Source organism: Tympanuchus pallidicinctus, unplaced genomic scaffold (assembly GCF_026119805.1).
Source record: "Tympanuchus pallidicinctus isolate F22 unplaced genomic scaffold, pur_lepc_1.0 scaffold1, whole genome shotgun sequence".
Classification (NCBI taxonomy): Eukaryota; Metazoa; Chordata; class Aves; order Galliformes; family Phasianidae; genus Tympanuchus; species Tympanuchus pallidicinctus.
The window spans coordinates 31059960-31079173 of record NW_026294618.1 but is presented as its reverse complement, the minus strand read 5'-3'; the positions used below and the strand labels follow the sequence as shown (position 1 = coordinate 31079173).

The 19214-nt window shown below is 40.2% G+C and overlaps 2 protein-coding genes across 3 annotated transcripts; one reads left to right on the top strand and one right to left on the bottom strand.

The window, feature by feature from the left end:
• The first annotated feature begins 647 nt into the window (after positions 1–647).
• Positions 648–9366, top strand: LOC128086117 (uncharacterized). Of its 2 annotated transcripts, none has more exons than XM_052694387.1 (8): positions 648–872; positions 1679–1835; positions 2954–3055; positions 4149–4211; positions 4830–4900; positions 5659–5822; positions 7652–7759; positions 9182–9366. In XM_052694387.1, exons 2-8 carry the CDS (start codon positions 1711–1713, stop codon positions 9275–9277), a joined length of 729 nt encoding a protein of 242 aa, XP_052550347.1. In that variant the 5' UTR covers positions 648–872; positions 1679–1710; the 3' UTR covers positions 9278–9366. The 2 variants fall into 2 exon arrangements, with proteins under 2 accessions (XP_052550347.1, XP_052550352.1); XM_052694392.1 differs by having other exon boundaries at positions 649–872; positions 2954–3043.
• A 125-nt stretch (positions 9367–9491) lies between these two features.
• On the bottom strand, positions 9492–18887 carry IRAK1BP1 (interleukin 1 receptor associated kinase 1 binding protein 1). Its single transcript, XM_052694374.1, has 4 exons — positions 18531–18887; positions 14524–14589; positions 10368–10498; positions 9492–9829 (listed from the first exon to the last, which is right to left on the bottom strand). The coding sequence occupies exons 1-4, from the start codon at positions 18816–18818 to the stop codon at positions 9559–9561; spliced, it is 756 nt and encodes a 251-aa protein (XP_052550334.1). The 5' UTR covers positions 18819–18887; the 3' UTR covers positions 9492–9558.
• Positions 18888–19214: the final 327 nt, after the last annotated feature.

Genomic DNA, 19214 nt, shown 5'->3' with positions numbered 1-19214 from the left:
AAGGTGTTCTGGCCAGCAGTGTGATATACAGAAATGGCGATGCTGCTCCTCTGCTCTGTCCAGCAGCTACTCTTCATGGCTTTTCCCTGTCTGTAGAAGGGACACAATTACTCATTAGCTGTCTAACAACACTGTATGTTGGCTGGAATTTATAACATACGTTGCTGATTTTGTACATGATAGAATGCAGAAGAGCTTTCTGCCCATATCATCAAGTGGTTTTGTTCTTGTATTTTTTTGCATTATGTCAGAGACCACTGCCACTTGTAGCACGTGCCTGCAGGAGAAAAAGTACTTTCTGTAGTTTTACATTTATTTGGAAAGCGTAGATATCAATGCTACTCACTGAAGTGACAAAGAGGTGACTCCATCAGCAGCTGTGGCCTCAGTGGAGAGGAGATCCGGCCTGGTAGAGGCTAGGGTGAAGTCTGATGGATATCCTGACAGATGAGGAGGAGACTTTGGCTTCAGTTATACATTCATCCACCCTTGACAGAGCTGCCCGTTGCAGAGTGCTCAGAGCTGCCAGGAGGGTCTCAGGCAAGCTGCGTTACAAGCGTGTTACATCCTGATTTTTTTTGCATAATATTCAAATCAGGGGATTTCCATCGGGCCTCTGTTTGTGACAGGGAAATGGACTTGTTCACCTTTCTGGAAGAAACCACTGAAATCTGTGCTCAGGGGAGCAGCGTGGATTTACTCAAAAGGAAGCTGTGAGAATAAGATGCAGCTCTCTTTTCCTTTCTGTTCTCCTTTCATTAGGGGTGCCATTCACCTTGGGACCACAGAGTGAAGAGGCAGCCCTCAGCTGAGCCTCAGGGTGGCTGGAGCAGAGCAGAAACACGTGCTGACGGCTGCTGAGGTACCTGGGGGTGTGTGCAGCTGTTTGGGGCTGCAGGACTTGCCTGATGTCCAGGCAGTGTCAGTTACAGTGACACCCATCATTTTGTAACCAGTGCGCAGGGGTCACTGTGGTGTTGCTGTGTTTCCAGCAGGACAGGGGGAAATGGTTTGAAGTTGAGGGAGGGGAGATTTATGTTGGATATCAGGGGGAAATTCTTTACAGAGAGAGTGGTGAGGTGCTGGAACAGGCTGCCCAGAGAGGTTGTGGATGCCCCGTCCCTGGAGGTGTTCAAGGCCAGGTTGGATGGGGCCCTGGGCAGCCTGGTCTGGTATTAAATGGGGAGGTTGGTGGCCCTGCCTGTGGTGGGGGGGTTAGAGATTCATGATCCTTGAGGTCCCTTCCAACCCTGGCCATCCTGTGATTAAGTGCTTCCAGGCCTTCGTGTGACGGTGGCTTGTGTTACTCTTTCCTTGGGGTAATGCTTCTGGTCTGAAGGCGACATTCTTGGAGAAAAATCCTCCATTCTGCACATGCAATACTGCATCTAAATGGCTTTTTCGGAAGCCATCGATCTGATGTGTCAAATGTGTTTAATGCATTTAATTACTCTATTTCAGTCTTCTATTAGTTTCTATAGACGCTCTCAAATTTAATGTAGCGAAACCTAATTTACATTTGTGTGTACAGTTTGTATATTATCCTGTGGAGTAACAAAGCAATCCACAGGGAACTTTTAAGCTCTATGCAGCCAGACAAGCTGCATGTTACCTTCTTTTTCTTTTTTTTTTTTTCCCCTTTTTTTTTTTTTTTTTGCCTGTTTTTTAGATAAGAGAGCAGGAAAGTCTCCTTAAGAACTCCTGGTTGGGATGCCTCACATCAGTGCAGCTGCAGCCCTGCAGATCTGCGCACTGCTGGCTGCGCTTCCTGCACAGTATTACATATCCCAGTGGTACGGAGCAGAGCCTGCTCAGAGCATCCGAATGACACAAAGGTGGTACATCTCTCCTTCCACATGCTATTTATAAGAGAGTTCTCTTGACATTCCCAGCGAATCTTTCTCCTGGAAAGGGAGAGTTTTCGTGGGACGCTGCCCATTCCTATACAAAAACATTCTTATCAAACCTAAAATATTTTTATGGCTTAATGTGACCGTATGAAAGAGACTTTAAGCATGTGAGTGACAGCTCTTACTGTCTTCATGTAAAAATCTGTGTATAATCTTCCTGCATGGCTGCATATCATTCTGCTTTTGGACGTTCTAATAATTCTAATCTATATGAATCTCCCCTCTAAAAGGGGAAAAATGCAACGTTTGAGTAGTAAGACAATTTCTAACTTTCCATTACCTTTTGATACTTATTCTTAAAATAGTTTTTTTTTGCTCTGTATGACTCATTATGGAGTCTTAAGTAGCAGGAATTCTTACATCATATATTAACTTAAGGAAGTCATAGTGATAGAGCTAGGCAAATGGTGCTGTTCCGTTCATGAATTAAGAGTTTATTGACAGGGTCACATGTACATTTAGTAATGTCCAGAAGATGGACAATAGAGCACCAGATTCAAGCTTTTAACTGTAGTAACAATTGCCAATGTTGGTATCTTGAACATGCACCATGCAAAAGGAGTTGTGGGGGTAAGGATCTAGATTTAAAACAATTAGAGATTTCACGGTTGAAGCCAACTGTTAACAGTTTAAGTGCATGAAGAACTTTTTGGTTATTTTTTAACAGTCCTTCAGTGATGTGCAGTGTTTTTAAAATGCCTTGTGCTCAGTATTCTGAAGTTACAGTTGAAACAGCAGAATCTGATGCAATTATGTAACTCCTGTGGCCTGACTGCAGAAAAAAAGCTGCTTGGCCATGACAGGTGGCATTTTCCAAAATTTATATACGGTTTACTGGCACAAATGATGATTGAAAGGGTATTTATTTACAGTCTAGATATGAATCTTGAGGAGAACTTGTTCCTTGTTGTGGACTTTTTTTTTTCCTGTTCGCTGCAGAAGTGAAACCTTACAGTTTAGATATATATATATATGTTTGTAAATATAAAAATCCTCTGGAAGGCTTTTAAAACATTGTGGTGTTATTTTTTTTGCTACTGAAGGTTAATTGCCTGTGGGAGCAGCTTTACAAAATCTTACTTGAGCCTGGACCTGTGGGCAGATCGTTTGAAGCTGTGGCTATCGGAGGCGAGGTACAGCGTTACGTACTGTCTGCATCTTTCAAACACAGCCTATTTTTAACAGCAGGTTATGGTGCAGGAGTGAAATGAGTAGCAGAGGGGAAATGGCTCTCATTTTCATGTTGAGACTGATTTGTGCCTTTGCACCAGTTCTAACAAAACCGTTGCGTGTCTTCTACACAAATGTGCAATTTGAACTCTATGTGAAGCTAGACATAATTCATGGCAGTAATTCCATATGTGTTATCCACTACTTTAAACTGATCTGTATCAAAGACTACTGGATTAACTGTGTTAATGTTTGCACTGTAAGATCTACAACAATGAGATGGGTATCTTATGCTATACGTGGTGGCCCTAGAAAATGCAGATGGGAAATCTGTGAGTTCAGGATTAAAACTTGGTTATTGGATGCATACAGATGAAGTGGTCTAGAAAAAAAAAAAAAAAAAAAAGGATTGTATTCGTTCACACATATGTCAGTTTGGTTTAAGGTAATTATTGAATGGATTTGTTCAAGGAGGTTAAAGGGCTCCTTCGTGAGACGTAACCCTTGTGCAGTAGAAATACTAAAGGTTCTACACTGCCTAGACCTTTGAGGTCCTTGATAATTGATTCGTGGACAGTGATCCAGGTGCTTAGGAGTACTTCTGAACTGTGGAAAATTCAGACTTATTTTTGCCCCCAGGAAAGCATAGCAGAATGACATGCAAAAGGAAACTGTGCTGCTCTCAGCTTCACTGTAAATTGCTTTTCAACTTCGCAGGAAGTGTCAGTCGTGTGTAAAGATAAAACCCTCAAACACTAAAAGATCAGTCAATTATTTGTATATTTTTTGGAGCAGCTTGTGTCTTCTGAATATCGTATCATTAAAAAAAAAAAGGGTATCCTAAAAATCTGGGGACATTTGTGACATTCCAAACCTTCCTTACTAGTTGCTGTTTTCAACAACACAGTCTGACAAGTCAGGTTATTTGCCCCTTCCTGCTTCTGTTAAAAGGTTGTCAATGTTAAGCCTTCCAACAGGTGAGAGTTAACCTAAGAGTTAAAAATAAATAAATAAATAAACAAATACAGAGTTTGCACAGCTGTGGAACCTGCTTTTGCTTTCTTTCAGGCAGGGTGAAGGGATTAAGACTGAAAGAGCGAAGCTGGTGAACATCATAGAAGAGGAGAGAAGGTAGGACAAATGCTAGTTCATTAGCACTGCCAGGTTCCTGGCTGCTGTGGATGCCTGCCATGGACAGGGTTGCCCCAATTATTTTTTTCATAGATTTCTCCTATTATATTTTGAGCAGAAGAAATATTTGTTAGTCTACCCCCTGTCCCCGCCAAAAAAGACGAGTCCCCCCCTTTAAATTCAGCTTAGCACAAATAAGCTAAATTTACTATAGCCTTAAGCTGTGGCTCATTGCTGACGTCTTGTACAAACCACAGTTAACCAACCTTTAAGTTTTCACAGTAGAATTTACAAATCAGAATAATATCAATTTCACCTATAGAAAGTAAATGGGTTTTCTCTGAAATAAAGATTCGAATGCAGCTGTGGAGCTACATATCCAAGGAAGGTATATTCATGTTTTTTTTATCCTCTTGGAGAAAAATACCTTTGTCTTGAAGTGGTATTAAAGTTCTCATTCTGTTTGAGCTTCAAATTATGAGGAATTTTGAGCCAATGGCTTTGCAGCATTCCTTTATTCAGGCAAAGGCTTAAGGTAATAATCAGAAAGCTGATTATCCTACAACTCAGTTTCCAAATAACTTGTTTGAATGTTTGGTTATTCATTTTACATTTTAGGAACTGGTACTACGGAGAAAAGAAAATCAAAAGTACCAACAATGAAGCAGAAAACCATTCTTATTTTGCAGGTATTGAAGCCTTTGCAGTCTTTTTGGATTTTGATGGTGATAATGTGTTCTGTGTTTTTCTATAGCGTTTTTCTATACTTGTAATTTTTTTCCTGGTTCTCTCTAAACACTGATACCATTCAGTAAGCAAAACAGAACATGAGCAATCTGAAGCCTTTCCACCTTGAGTTGTGCAATGTTATTGATGCACCACATATATGAGTCTGTTTTATTGGACAGATCTAAGTGCATTTTGTACTGATGTATGAGATAATGGTATAGCTTTCACTTGATTCAAATGAATGCATTTGAATCAACTTCAAAAGAGGAAAAAGAAGCCATTGATTATTCTGCTCTGACAAAAAATTTCCCGCAGAAGATGGAATAGAAACATTCCATGGCCCAAACTGAAAAAAAAAAATAACAATATTAGTCATTGTGTGTAGCATTATAAAATGTTGAATATAAAGGTGAAGTTGAACAGTAACTGTCAATACATACATGTGTTTATGCTTTCCAGAACACTTTTAAGATTTCTATGTCATCTCAAAGAGACACAAATAGAAAATGGCTTTCCTTATTGATTGCTGTTTTGTCATAGTGATACTCCTGGGGGGAAAAACAAACAAACAAACAAACTTGTTTCCTCGCTAACTTTTGCCTATAAATCTGTCAATTCTCTTCTGGTAGAAGCCAGAAGAATGTGAATGTCTGTATAAGTGCTTAATGTGCTTCCTAAAACACTTCTCCTTGCTAACTCTCTTTCTTTATTAAATTAGCGTCATCTCACGTTCACAGTCCAAAGCCTGAATCTATCCAGTTCAGTGTGGGACAGGTGATAGTTCACAAAAGATTTGGTTATTTGGGAGTCATTGTTGGATGGGACGTGAGAGCTAAAGCTCCAGAAGAATGGCTACAACACAAATACCCTCCAGAAAAACAGGTTTGGCTGAATTAAACTCCTGTTTCATGAATACAGACACAGAATAAGTGGTTAAAAACAAGAAAATCTCTAACGCTGCTTCAGACTTCCTGCTAACCTGATGGCAGAGCTTTGCTTTTGCAGCACTGATTGGTTAAACTTTGCTGGCCAGGGTTGTGCTTGACATTTCTTGACTTAAAATTACAAACACAGTGTTGTATTTAAAATAGCAGGGTCAACCTGAAATGTTAGAATAAATTTCTCATGATGTGTCACTGAAATTGAAAAGTTTCTTCTGATATTCTAGAATAGATATAACTAGTAACATCTTCACTGCACCTAAGAAATGCAAGTAAGCCTTTGTGTTTAATCTGTTTCAGATATGCTTCTGAGGATCTGGACAGTTGAAATGTGTGTCTATTTAACAATGGATTTTTATTAGAATTCTTGAAGCTTTTGAAATTCTGTAGCCTAAGTCTGTGTTGTATTTGAAAATCAGATGCTAAATGTTTGTTGACAGTGCTGGCCTGATAATGCAGTGCAGGATACTTGGAGGTTGGCCACTGCCATGCTGCCTAAGTGGCAGGAAGGCACTTATCAGTAAGCCAGAGAGGACTGAAAATGAGAAAAAATGAGAAACTGCCTGCAGATGAGAACTCATGTTCAGCTGGGAGCAGACATTCAGTGCTGTTGTGTTCATTTTGTCCCTTCCCTGCTGTGATTTTATCCATCTGCTACTCATCCTTGGCATCTAAAACATCTGCATTCTTGCTCTTCACCCTTCTCTTTTTGTCCCCTCAATGGTATTGTTACCAACTGCACACCCATGTATTTTCCATCAGGCATTCTGACTTGTTATAAGCATCTTACAGTTTTCTGTTCTCCCAATGACCTTGTATTCATATTATGGTTTTAATTTCAATAGTGAAAGTGTGGTTTAAGTGCTGTTTTTATTATTATTATTATTATTTTTTTTTTTTTGACTTGCCCTTGCTTTTTCATGTTTTGTGCTTCTGCTATGCAAAATGTCTTCTGACCACTTCTGACGAGGCAACTATTAAGCTTGGTTGTTGCAAATCTATGCTGAATATTAGCCAAGCTTTGAGCCCATTCTTTTTCTGCCTTTCTCTGCCTTGCATCTATTACCTCACTGTTGAGCAGAGGCCGCTGCCTGTCACTTGGATCAATACTAACTGCTGCATAAACTCCATTTATCTGCCTATATTCATCCATCACTGTTTTGTGTTTAGACTGGGAGTTACTTTAGGCGGGAACATTTATGGACAGTAGACAGCACAGTGGGACCCTGGCCAATAACTGGGGTTTGTAGGCACTGCAAAAGTAACAGTAAGCAACATTTCCTTCTTGGCTAGGGGATTTTTATATGTTGCTGTATATACAAGTTGCTGTAGCTTTATCCACGAGTGGACACTGAGGCTGTCGGAGGTGCTCTGAATTTGACCCTGTCTCGCTGGTGTTCCCTGTCAACAGTTATGAAAGTAGAAGCAGGGCTAACAGATGGTCACGGGTCCTATATACAGAAAGCAGGCCCCAAGAGATATTCTAAGCCATATATCTTGAAAGATGCATGGAAGAAAATGATACTTAAAATCTTGGCTCTTAAAATAAAATACATATATATTTGCCAAGAAGAACCTCACTGCTTTTTGATTGTTTTATATTTAGTTTTCCAAATTGATGTTGGTGTGATCACAAAATGTAAACTTGCCATATGTATATATTGAGTGGTTTTAGATTCTGTAAGTCTACTGAAAGTTAATGGATTATACAATGTAATCTTTAGTCACCATCTCCTCTTGAGGCTCTTTATTTTCCTTCTGTTTTTACAGGATGTAAAAGATACTCCACACTATCGAATTCTAATTAATGCAAGTGGATTTGGCAAATCTACCGCTTACGTTCCCGAGGAAGAGATAACAATTATTGTGGGATTACAGGTAGTATTTATTTTTATTTAGTTGCAACTCTGTGTTTAAAAGTTGGCTGACCTTTGGCTTAAAAGAAGCTATTTATTTTACAAAGGCAATGAAACTAATAGAGAAAGCAGAGATGCAAACTACTGCCATACTTTCAAATGTGTGTTTTCAGAAGGTGATAAATAACTCAAACAAGTTACTGTCTACTTAAAAGTATCCAACTACCAAGGAGGTTTCTTTCTTTTGTTTGTCAGCTTTTTTTTTCTTCTTTTTTTTTCCCTGAAGTCTTTCAACAGCTTGGCTTTGGTTATGTACAAGCTGTTGCAGACATGGACTTTTATATTAGAGTTTAACTAACCCATCAATGTTGGACAAGTCATTTAATTTCTTTCTACTGAATCCAGCCAAGTACACTGGTTTCTCAATTCAGCCCTGAAAAATCTGCGTTTCAAAAAGCTTCTGCTTAGTCACTATCTAAACTGAATAATGTCTCCCTTCTTTAATCGCTAGACTCCGCAAGCCTATTTCTGTTTTATGTATCATGGTCTTGGTAGTTTTTGATTTCTAGATTACAAAAGATGCACCTGGTTCTTAAACTGGTCAGAGACTAATAACAAAAAAACTGTGTTAGCCAGCAATACAGAACAGTTAACATGCCTGAACTCAGGAGTAGGAACTATAGGAGCAGGAATGCAGATGAGTGTCATCAGTATTTAAAATTGGGTTCTGACCACACTGACTTGTGTCTAAAAAAAACCTCTTTTGTTATGCCAGTCAGTGACACTTATAGCCCGTGGGGAGAAACAAATACCTCACCACAAATACTTACCTAATGAAATCCAGTTATCAGAGGCTTAGTCTTCCCACAGATAATTAAGGAAGATAATCTAGATGCTTGCCAATCTAGATTTCTAGTCAAAAACCATTGAAATTAATAGGTAGTCATGCCTATACATATGGAACTATGGGGCGGATAGAACTAGGTGATCCAACCTAAGCCAGTCTATGATTCTGTGAAAGATCATCAACTCTGTGTGTCTTCACCATTTCCCTGACTGCTTTAGCATTCCTGCTGCCTGCGTAGTTGAATTATATAACTGATCCAGCCAAAAAAAATAACAGGAAGCTGTACAAGTGACAACTGAGTGGAAACTACTTCAATTAGAAACAGTGTTGTGTTAGAAAATCAAGGCCAGTTAAATCTAGCAAGTGATACCTCAGGAGATTTGTTCGTTTGTAGAGCCCTTGATGATCTGTGAAAGCCACTGTTCTGATTGCATAAACTGTATTAAAGTGTGTGGAAAATCCCAGTGAAAGTATATCTGTGTACATTATGAATTTAGACTAATCAGGAGTTTCCAAAAAGCTAATTTAAATCATCCTAGTATCAGTTTGTATTTACTGCTAATTCTGGTGCTAATTCAACTTGAAATATTTTCTCAGGTACACCACCCCGATGTGAAAGTCTATTTCTGTGGATATGACGGATCAAAGTATATTTTGCAGCCGTGGTTGAGAGATATCTATCCTCATGACTGAAGCATTCAAGTATCTGTACATACAATGTACATCTGGACAACATATTTCCTTTATAAACTTGAGCAAATAGACACCAAGATAAAAACGAATGCATGGTGGGTTTTTTTTTTTTCTTATGATGGAATAAAGAATTCCTAAGGGTGTTTTATGTTGAAGGATTCATTTCATTAGAAGTGAACAACTGGTAGGTTGCAGAGCAGAAAAAAATGAAACATTTGAGTTTTATATTTATTAAGAAAGCATGAAAATTTATTAAGAAAATAAGTATCATTTGAAATTTTTTAGAGCAACTTGTTTCTTCTGTTTTCTTTTCCCTTTATCTCAAACACAGCAAACACTCTACAAGATGCGTAAGCAGTGGCATTCTGGATTCTTTCCTGCAGTGTCAGTGAGTCTGGGGAGTTAGATAGGTGACTGTCTATGTGGCCTCTCCATTCTTTTGTTTCTTCTTCTTTTATTAATAAAGGCTTTCCCAATGACTGGCCAAACAGCCGACACACTTCTTGAGCTTTCTGCCGTGTGTTTCCAACAGCAGAGACACACACTCTACGGCTGAGAGGTAGAAAAAGCAGCATGGTAATAAGCAAAGCCAACTTGTACAAACAGCAAGACTAAAATAGCAAGACTATAAGCAAGGAGCATGTTCTGATTCTAAGTAAGCACTGCATATGCCTCACGTCAGAGCACATCAGTAGCTGTCAGCACTGGGAATTGGTAAAGGTACTTAGAATTATCAACATCTGGTAACATAATTGTACCTTCACGAATAAATTCAAGAAACACATGCTGATGTAACCTAAGTCAAATTGTGTTGACCTAATATTTGCAGTAGGTTATACTTCCAGTGGAAATCAGTGAGAAAACATTTATCACATTCTGCCTTTGCGCAGGGGCACTGCAGAAAGAACAAGATTCAATCTCCTAAGCTGAAAAGCATTAAGTTATATTTAGACCAAATGCTAAAATGTGAAACACAAATTTTGTTATGTATGAAGGAAACTATTTTCTCCCATTACGAACTGTAGAAATTAAGTATGCATATTAAATATTATCTGAGGCTGTAAAATTTGTGGCACAAGAGAAAACTTACCGAAGGGTGTCTATGGCTTCTGGCGTGTGGTAGAAATGAGGTGGGCTGATGGTAACAGAAGTTCCTAACTTTTCAGTAAGTAAATTGCAAACATTCTGCATTTTTCCAAAATCAGTGAATATAATACAGACCTGGAAGTGAACATAGACATCAGACAAGTAATTTTTTGTTTTGTTTTCTCCAATGATTGAACATGTCTAATTAAATCAGCATGAAGACAGATAGCTACAAACTAACTTAATGTGCTAATCCTGTATATAACACAAACGTTTACTGAGTTGGAACACTTATATACCCGTACAGATGATGAGCTGTTTGCTTTGCAACAGAAAGAAACTCATAAAATGATTTAAAACTGAGGATTAAGAAAATTCCCCTTTGGGAGGAAGCATGGCATTCTTGGTATGCAGACAATTTGAAAAATGAACACATGCTATTTGATTAGATGCATCTTAGCTCTTCTCTTTTAAATTTAAACTTAGATTACTAGATGTTAATTATGCAGAAGCCCAAGCAAAATGATGTGGAAAACATTGTGCATGAAGGAAAATTGCATTTTAATTTCATGCATTACATTCAAGAAATCTAAACTAAGAGAAGAAAATTAGCCTAGTCCAGTCTAGTTTGCAGTGGGCTCAAAACATTGTGGTAGGTGAACAGATTAATTCCAGAGGCTAAAAAGACCACAGCACTTCAGTCTTGGATTAAATACAATTTAAACATTTATCGGTCTGTAGCTTTGGCAATAAGAAGCATTAAATATAGATACATAAGGAATTAAAGTGTTTTCCCAAGTGCTACAGAGCAAGCATTGCTATCAGCCTGGATTCAGAGCCTTACAGCCTTCTCTGCAGGAGAGCAGTTGTGAGCACTGAAGTAATGATGCCCAGCTGCCGAAGCGTTCAGCAAGCAGAAATCCCAGCTCTCAAAATCTTTTTTTAGGACCAAATCCTCAAATTCACCTAGCAGTACACTGCCCTGATCAGCAAGTCAGGGTTAACACCTCTTATCCCTGACTCTTTCTGGACAGCAATAAAGCTTCAGCAGGTTGGGACAAAGAAAGTTGTTGTAGAGGAAATTCCACTGCTGACCCACATGAAATACAGATCACATTCTCCATGCAATCCATACAGCCTACCCCAGTACAGGCATAGCTATGGAAATGCAAACTACTGCACATCAGCTGTACTGCAGTAACTTCCTATAGGCATGCCACACATTTACCTGGTGGTAAAGATCATCTAAGTGAGTTGAATCTTTCAGTGAGAGAGGGCTACCTCATCTACAGGGTGAGGTAAAAATGGATACTGACAATTATCACAAAGCAATTAACGCACTAATTCTATTGCTCCTGTTAGCCTCTCTCAGTGCACGTACACCTTATCCTGGCTTGAATCTTTGTACTGGCTCAGTCCTCACGAAACTGAGCCACAGCTCAGCTTAGGGCCTTAAAAACTGGCCAAGATCAAGTGACAGGGTAATTACACCTTCTATGATGACAAATCATGTCCGTTGTGCAAAAGTGCACCAAGTATGCACATACGTTTGATTTATATACCCTTTATGCATAAATTGTTGGCTGAATCTCTTTTGGGAGGTGCAGCACCAATCTGAACTAAGACCAAAGATGAGACTAAAGCTAGATTTCTTTCTTCAGTGAGAGCTCTTGACATACTCATGTATTTTCTTGTGCTGCTTTCCAAGAAAATGGTTCTAATTGCATTTTGTGGAAGTTGGTCTCACTATGATATAGTCTCACTACAAGGACTGACATAGTGTCTTCCAGATTGCTATCAACATTTACAAGATTAGCTCCCTCAAGGGCATGAAGCAGAAGAATGATCAAGCAAAAGAATGGTGGATCTTAAGTAAGAGATAAGCAACTCAGTCTGGGGTGGCTTTGGGCACTGAGGAAATTTATTGTTGATAAAGCAGCATGTAATCAGGTACTCTTGGGAGCAGAAAAACACTGAGCAATACTGAATTCTGTTCTTTCCCAGTTTTCACTTAGATTACTTAGGACTACATTCAGTAATTTTTACTTCAATTTAAAGAGGATATCTGAGCAATAAAATGTAAAACAGGCTTTTGTTTTTTTTTAAATAAAATTATGATGAAGATTAAGAAGTGTGAAAACGTAGGGTGGGCAAAACCATTACAGGCACATGGTAAGATCTGGGTAAGGCTGTACAGGACCAGAAGTTGTGGTTCATAAAAAGGCAAGTACATTAAGATGTGCACAAGAACTACTTGATCTTCATTTGATCAGCATGCAATAAATGCACTATTATTATTAAGATATCATAAAGCTTTGTGATCTCATAAAACTTCATTCTTCTGCATATTTTCCTTTGCTAAAGAATGAATTAGAGTTGCAGTTGAAAGTGTATCTTAACTATAACTTAAAATAGTTATTTGTCTGGGAATTTCTTAAGCCTTCTGAATATTCTTACAGTAGACACATGGTAAAAAGTCTAAAGAATGAAACAATGCATGACTTTCTGTGATTTGATGTGTAACAAACACAGTGGCAAACTCTTTAGTACAGAAGGCAATGTTATTAATTTTAAATTCATTTATATTGCTGAAGTAGTACAGCACACTGGCCAATGGAGCTTCAGAAGATAACGAAACAGCATTAACAAAAGAAGTCCTTACATAAAGGGAGAGGCAAAGAGAAATGAATCTTTGCATTAGGAGCCACAACACTGCTACTTAAGCATATGGTAGAGCCAGCAGCAGCAGCACTACAGGTAGGCAGATTTTAATGTTCCCAAGCACTGTGCAACCATAGAACTTTTACAGCTGGTCCAAATGACTGACTGAATACTCAATCCATGTAATCTGCTTTCCACTTATAATCTTGACTGAAAATCAATGGTAGGAAAAGGACGGTGATTGGTTAAGTTACCACGTAAGACTGACGTTGTAGGCCTAAATTTGCTGGTAACAAAGTACTGCCTAAACAATTAATAAATATAGCTTTATTAATTTTTAACTATAGGCTATTTAACAAACTCTGTAATTGAAGCTTTCATGAAAGTTGTAATCTAAACTATGAAATTAAAGTTGTTCAGTAGATGACACTGATGATATCATCATACGTAGCCAAGGACTCATTTCTAAAATTCAAATTTTGTTCTCCAAATATTCAATTATTTGTATATTTGTTGTTAGGAGAATATACCTTAAACAAGAAAACTGAAGAGGCTGAACTCTGTTTTAGGGGACTGTAAGCAGCAGCTCTATAAAAATGCTACCATTTTATTGTGGACTTCTATGTTTATTTTGTAAGAACCAGTAAAGTTGCTTTGTAGTGAATGAAGGGATAAAAGCTGAAAAGATTCATAGACCAAAAATACTTAATATCCCTTAGGGAATACTTTCAGCATAGCATTTACTTCTCCCAGTGGTATGAATGTGGAAAAATACACCCTCTTTAGCTGATTCTGGAGTAAATGGGATTATTCCCATAATATTTGACTTTCACTCAGCACTTTTTACCTGCAGAATTCAAAGCGAATTACCTAGGAAACAATTAGCTTTGCTTTACTAGCAGCAGGCTGATGGCAGAGTCACGTAGAACAGACTAAAGTCCAAGTGTTGTTCAGCTGTGGCTTAAACAAGTCTAGATTAGGGCTGCTGTGCCACTGTCCCCCATCCATTCCTGTGCTCTGCCTTGCACTGCCTCCAGCTCACAGAGCTAAAACATTGAAAAAATAACCACTTTTTTCCTGGATTAGCTTTTGATTGAAGCAGCTTTCTGAATCAACCTATTACCTTACTACCTAAGTAAAACTCCTTGAGGAAGGAGGGCAAGAACATTCAGGGGTGGAGGAGAGAGCAAAAGGTCTGCTCACACCACCACAGGACGACAGCCCTGGAGTCCTAGCACAAAGCAGTCCCTTCTGTAGCATTACAGCACGTTAATATGAGAAGAAAAAAAATCCTTTCCATGTTACAGTAGCAGAAGTTTTGTATGCAACAGAAAACTGCAACCAAATAATGCTTTTAAACTGCAGTCCTTCCTTAGTTTTTTTGGGCTATGTTGCTTTTCCTGCAGAGAATACCTACTCCTTATTACGAGAACAGACAGTGGATAAATTTTGCATCGGTCCTTGCTCCATTGCTTTGTTTCGTTAGGGTGAATACATACCTCTGCTTCCATCTGGTAGGTGTCCTCTACTCTGCTAAAATCCTCTGTTACAGTCATATTTTCTTCCTAAAACGAGATTCAATAACCTTAAAAGACAGAAATGAAGGGTCTGTTGGAAATGTATGTACATTGTGCTCAGTAGAAGTTGAACGGTTTTGGCTTATTACTTATAACCTAGCAACAGAAGTTGGGAATTTTCCATGCAAATCTCTTCAGTTAAAGCTGGATGTTAAAGATTTCTTGATGTTATTTAAAGTAAATCACGCAGCAGCGCTATAAGTTAATTCTGCTGCTATCCACCTGAAGGCAGGAATGAGGTCTTGAAAGCAACTGCTAGCTAGCAACTCTGTGTATCAGCATGTAATTGTCAATCTATCTGATACAAAACAAAACAAACAAAAAAACAAAAACAAAAAAAATCAGGAGATTTCAGCTGTTTTCAGAAAGCTAGCATATGGAAAGTACTCTTCAGATTTTAAGATATTTCAACCACAGCAGCTCATGGCAAGACGATTTAAACAATGCCTAATCAGTGGTTATTCAGTAGGAAGGAAACCCTTAACAGAGGCTATTCCAATCTGGCATTCTGCAGTAATAGCAGCTATATTATTCAATGTGATGTCTGTACAGAGCGCTGGAAAAACCTTACTCACATACAGAGTAAAACTCAGATACAGAGCAACTCTGGCTACATCTAATACCCAACCAGCTTGCTGGTAGCCTAACATTTCTTTCACCCACTGCCTTCTTTGGTAAACAGTTTGGGTGAACAGTTTACCTACAACAAAGCTAAGATTTCCAAATTACTGAAAACGCTTTTATTATTAATCCTAATTCCATAGGAACACATAATACTTGCTTTCAGGGTCGATGCATTTCAGAAGATGCTCTGTGTCAGAATATTTCATACACAGAACTCAAGTGTTCACTTCTATTGAATACCATGCATATATTTTTTTAGAAATAACATTAATGGTGAGAAGCATTTTCCTTCTATAACATGAAATGGAAATGAGACCCATAATTATCATTGCACAGCACGTACAAGAAACAAATTCTAACTGTTCAATGCTGTGATTGATAAGCAGTGCTGAAATACAAGCACAACCATCTTTTTTTTTGGAAAATCTCTCCTAGCAAGGGCAAGGACCAGGCACAGTGAATTCCAAGGAGCTGTATTTCCCCCTTTACAGTCACAGATTTGAGGTAATTGGGAAGCGTGGCCAGCTGCAGTTCAGTAAAGGATCATAGAATCGCAGAGTCCTTAGAGTTGGAAGGGACCCTTAAAGGTCTTCTAGTCCAACTCCCCTGCAATGAACAGCGAATGAATTCCTTTACTCCTTTTATTCATGAAATGGAGTAAATCTTTCTACTTTTAGCAGATTCAATTTAAATTCTACAGGAAAGCTTTCTTTTCTTATAGGAATAACCACACATATAACTCTTATTTTACAGAAATAATTACACTGTAATAGAACTTGAGAGTAAACAGAAAAAGTGCTTTTTTTTTTTTTGCTTTTTTTTTTTTTCTTATTTTTTTTTCCCCTCCCATTCTTTAATCCCTTTTAAAAAGTTCTGTTTCCCCTGAAGGAATTCATCTTCTACATCTTTGGTTTGCGTTTTGGTCTTGCACTCGCCCGGTTGCCGTATGTTTAAGGGCAGTGCCATCGTGTGGTTCTAGGCGCCAGTGCAAGATCAACGGGATCGGGAGGGAAAGATCCTCTTGCGCCATCTATTGTAACATTTCCCTCACAGCTAATTTTTATCTCACCGGATTTGACAGAAGCTGCATGAGTTACTGGAGATAAATGGAAGACATAATTGCTGAAGTCATAACAACGTGGCCTCCTGCAATACATCTCCTGTTAGACATTTTGTTCCCTTTTAGTAGGGTGTTCTATCTTCAGACAAGGAAACAGAACAGATAAGTAGGTAATCACAGAATTTTAAGTTGGAATATTGGGTTTGACTACATCAAAAGCAAAAGGCGTTTTTTTTTTTTTTTTTTTTTTTTTTTTTTCCCATACTGCTTATGTCTACTACTTATATTTTGGCTGCAAAACTGTTCATTTGATCACAATAGCCACAAGGGAAGAACAGTTTTCTCTGTGTCCTATGAAAAGTTACACTTTCAATGCCTCAGGTATCCCAGACTTCTGCAATTGTTTTCTTCAAGCAAATGTCAGGATATTTTGAGGATACTTCTTAAAATACATAGTAGTCTTAAAAACCGGATATCTTACGGAGGTTTCTACATCTCTTAATCAAGGATGCATTGAAACTGGAAAACCGTAAATAAGTGAGCAAAATGTCACAATGTTTTTCTCCACTGACTGTATGGATGTGCATCCATGACTGTGGTTCCTGGATAATGGGCTCCAAATATGGAGAACATTGCACGTATATCCAAGGACATTCCCTAGCATGGATAAATCCCAAGCCAGAGTGTGCTGGATACTGTCTGTGAACGGTTTGTTTGTTTTGTTAAATAACACTCACTCCAAAGCCTCAGATAACTGGCCCAAGTACCAGCACTGCTGTTTTTAAACAAGATGGCCAGTGACAACTGTTAGATGCAGTGATTAAAGAAAATGGGTGTTACTGTCACACACTACTCCCCAGGTATATTCTAAGTTGTGAATATTAAACAGCGCGCTTCTACAGAAAAGGAAAAATGTTCCTTTTTAAACAGCTGGGCTCAGCAAGAGATTGCTTTCCCTACTGACTGTTCTTTCCCTGCAGCTCCCTAAGCAGATTCTGTGCTCTGGAGTATATCCTTATAGCACTCTATAAATAAATTCTACTACGTGCACCTACTTCTGATTAAATTCCTTTGTAAATATACATGGAAATTAGGTGCAGCCCCAGGCACCATGACAAGCTGCTAACACAAGCTCCTGCTGCTGCACAGGTTACACTTTCCTGATCTCACAGGCTTCCTACAACAGCAGTATAAGGGGTTAAGGAAAGGGATCCATGGATTAATAAATAAGTAAATGCACAGACTAACCCGCTATTTCTAAAGAGGCCTTCTATAACCTTGAAAGAAACAGAGCCATATGGAGAATGTGAAGAGTCTAGAATGCTATTAACAACAAGGGATGTTAGGAAACGTTGAGAACAAACTGCCAGCAGTTATTAGTCAACAGAAAAGGCAAATGATTGCTCCAGCAGTAGTGACTGAAAATTGGATAGAACAAAGCAATAAAAATGACACCATAGGGAACTACCCTCTAAAAAAAAGCAACAAACATAATTTGTTGTTCTCTGGAGCTAACACACTGCTAACACTGAGAAGCCCAGAACATCCGCAGCATGTCACAGTCTCTCTCATCAGCAGAGAGAAGGAACACTTCCATCCTCCAACACGTGCTATCTCTGAAATAGCAACAGAATCCTGAGAAATTACTGTAACAACTCACGGACTGCTCAGCTCTCAGTGTAAAATCAGCCTCTTTTCTACCCGCTTACACCATGACTGTGATTATTTTCTCTAGCTTGCAGTAATGTGCACAGCACCTCAAAGCGCTCTCATTCATTTAGCACAGCTCACTCCTTTCATGTGTCATCCGACACAGAATCAAGCCGTGCTGTTGGCAAATTAATCCTCCTCCTGGTTGTCACCAGTCTGAGTGGGGCTCACGGGATGTGATAGAAACACACGCTACCACCTCCTAAGTGAAAAACGCGGGTGACAGATGCAGCCCACCGCAGCCTGCATCCGCGCTATCCAGTCCCACAGCTGCAGCACGACCGTTCCCCGAATCAGGGCTGAGAAGCCCTTCTCCATCTCCCACTGCTTTATGTGATGATGCGCGGAAAACGCACGCAGCGGAACTGCACGGAGGGACGGAATCAGAGTGAGGAAAAGGCGTTACATGCAACACTACGCTTTCACCACGCCCAACACGCGGCTCGCTGCACAGCCCGCACCGCGGCACTGCGCCGAGGCGTCCCGCGGGCTGACGCCTCCGGAGGCTCCGACGGGGCTCCGAGCCGCCGCTCACCGGGACGCCGCGTTGCCGGGCGCTCTGCGCGATGTACTCCAGCCTGCGGGACACGCTGCTCCGCGCCGCGCCGGCCACCCCCTTCCGGCTGCCTAGCCGTAGCGACACCCTCGCACGGTCTGGGACAGCGCTCAGCTCCGCGCTGCCTCTCACGTGGACTTCCCGGCCGGACGGCGCAGGGAGGCCGCAGCCGCCACCCGCCGGGAGAGGGGCCGGGACTGAGGCTGGAGCTGGAACGGGGCAGAGCTCGGCGAAAACGCGCGCGGGAGGCGGCACGGGCAGCGCCATCCGGGCGAGCCCGTCGCGCCACCATAGCAACCAGCGCTCCCGCTGCACCCTGGGTGGCGCCGGACGTGACGCCCCAGCACCATCGCTGCGGTCTCAGCCGAAGTCTCGCGAGAGCTGCCGAGCGTCCCGCCCTGTCTCGCAGGGAGGCGGTCGGTCCTTCGCCGGCCGCTGCGCCGTGACAGCCGGCCGGCGGTCGTGGAGAGTGAGACTCTTCTGTGGGGAATGCTGCCCTGTTTATGTCGTTTTTCACCTCTTATTGTATATTCGCGGTATAGTAGGACCTGGAGTAGAGCAACAACGGATGGGCTACACCCTCGGGTGCTGAGGGAGCTGGCCGGGATGATTGCCGAGCCCCTCTCGGCCATCTGTCAGCACTCCTGGTTAACTGGTGAGGTC

Bases quoted from the DNA above. Each gene is read 5' to 3' on its own strand.
- IRAK1BP1 (XM_052694374.1), bottom strand. From the start codon at position 18,818: ATGGCGCTGCCCGTGCCGCCTCCCGCGCGCGTTTTCGCCGAGCTCTGC. The intron at 14,590-18,530 runs GTGAGCGGCGGC...ATCTCGTTTTAG, and splicing joins CCCGGCAACGCGGCGTCCCG to GAAGAAAATATGACTGTAAC. The intron at 10,499-14,523 runs GTATGTATTCAC...GTTCACTTCCAG, and splicing joins CCTACCAGATGGAAGCAGAG to GTCTGTATTATATTCACTGA.
- LOC128086117 (XM_052694387.1), top strand. From the start codon at position 1,711: ATGCCTCACATCAGTGCAGCTGCAGCCCTGCAGATCTGCGCACTGCTG. The intron at 4,901-5,658 runs GTATTGAAGCCT...TTATTAAATTAG, and splicing joins AAACCATTCTTATTTTGCAG to CGTCATCTCACGTTCACAGT. The intron at 5,823-7,651 runs GTTTGGCTGAAT...CTGTTTTTACAG, and splicing joins AATACCCTCCAGAAAAACAG to GATGTAAAAGATACTCCACA.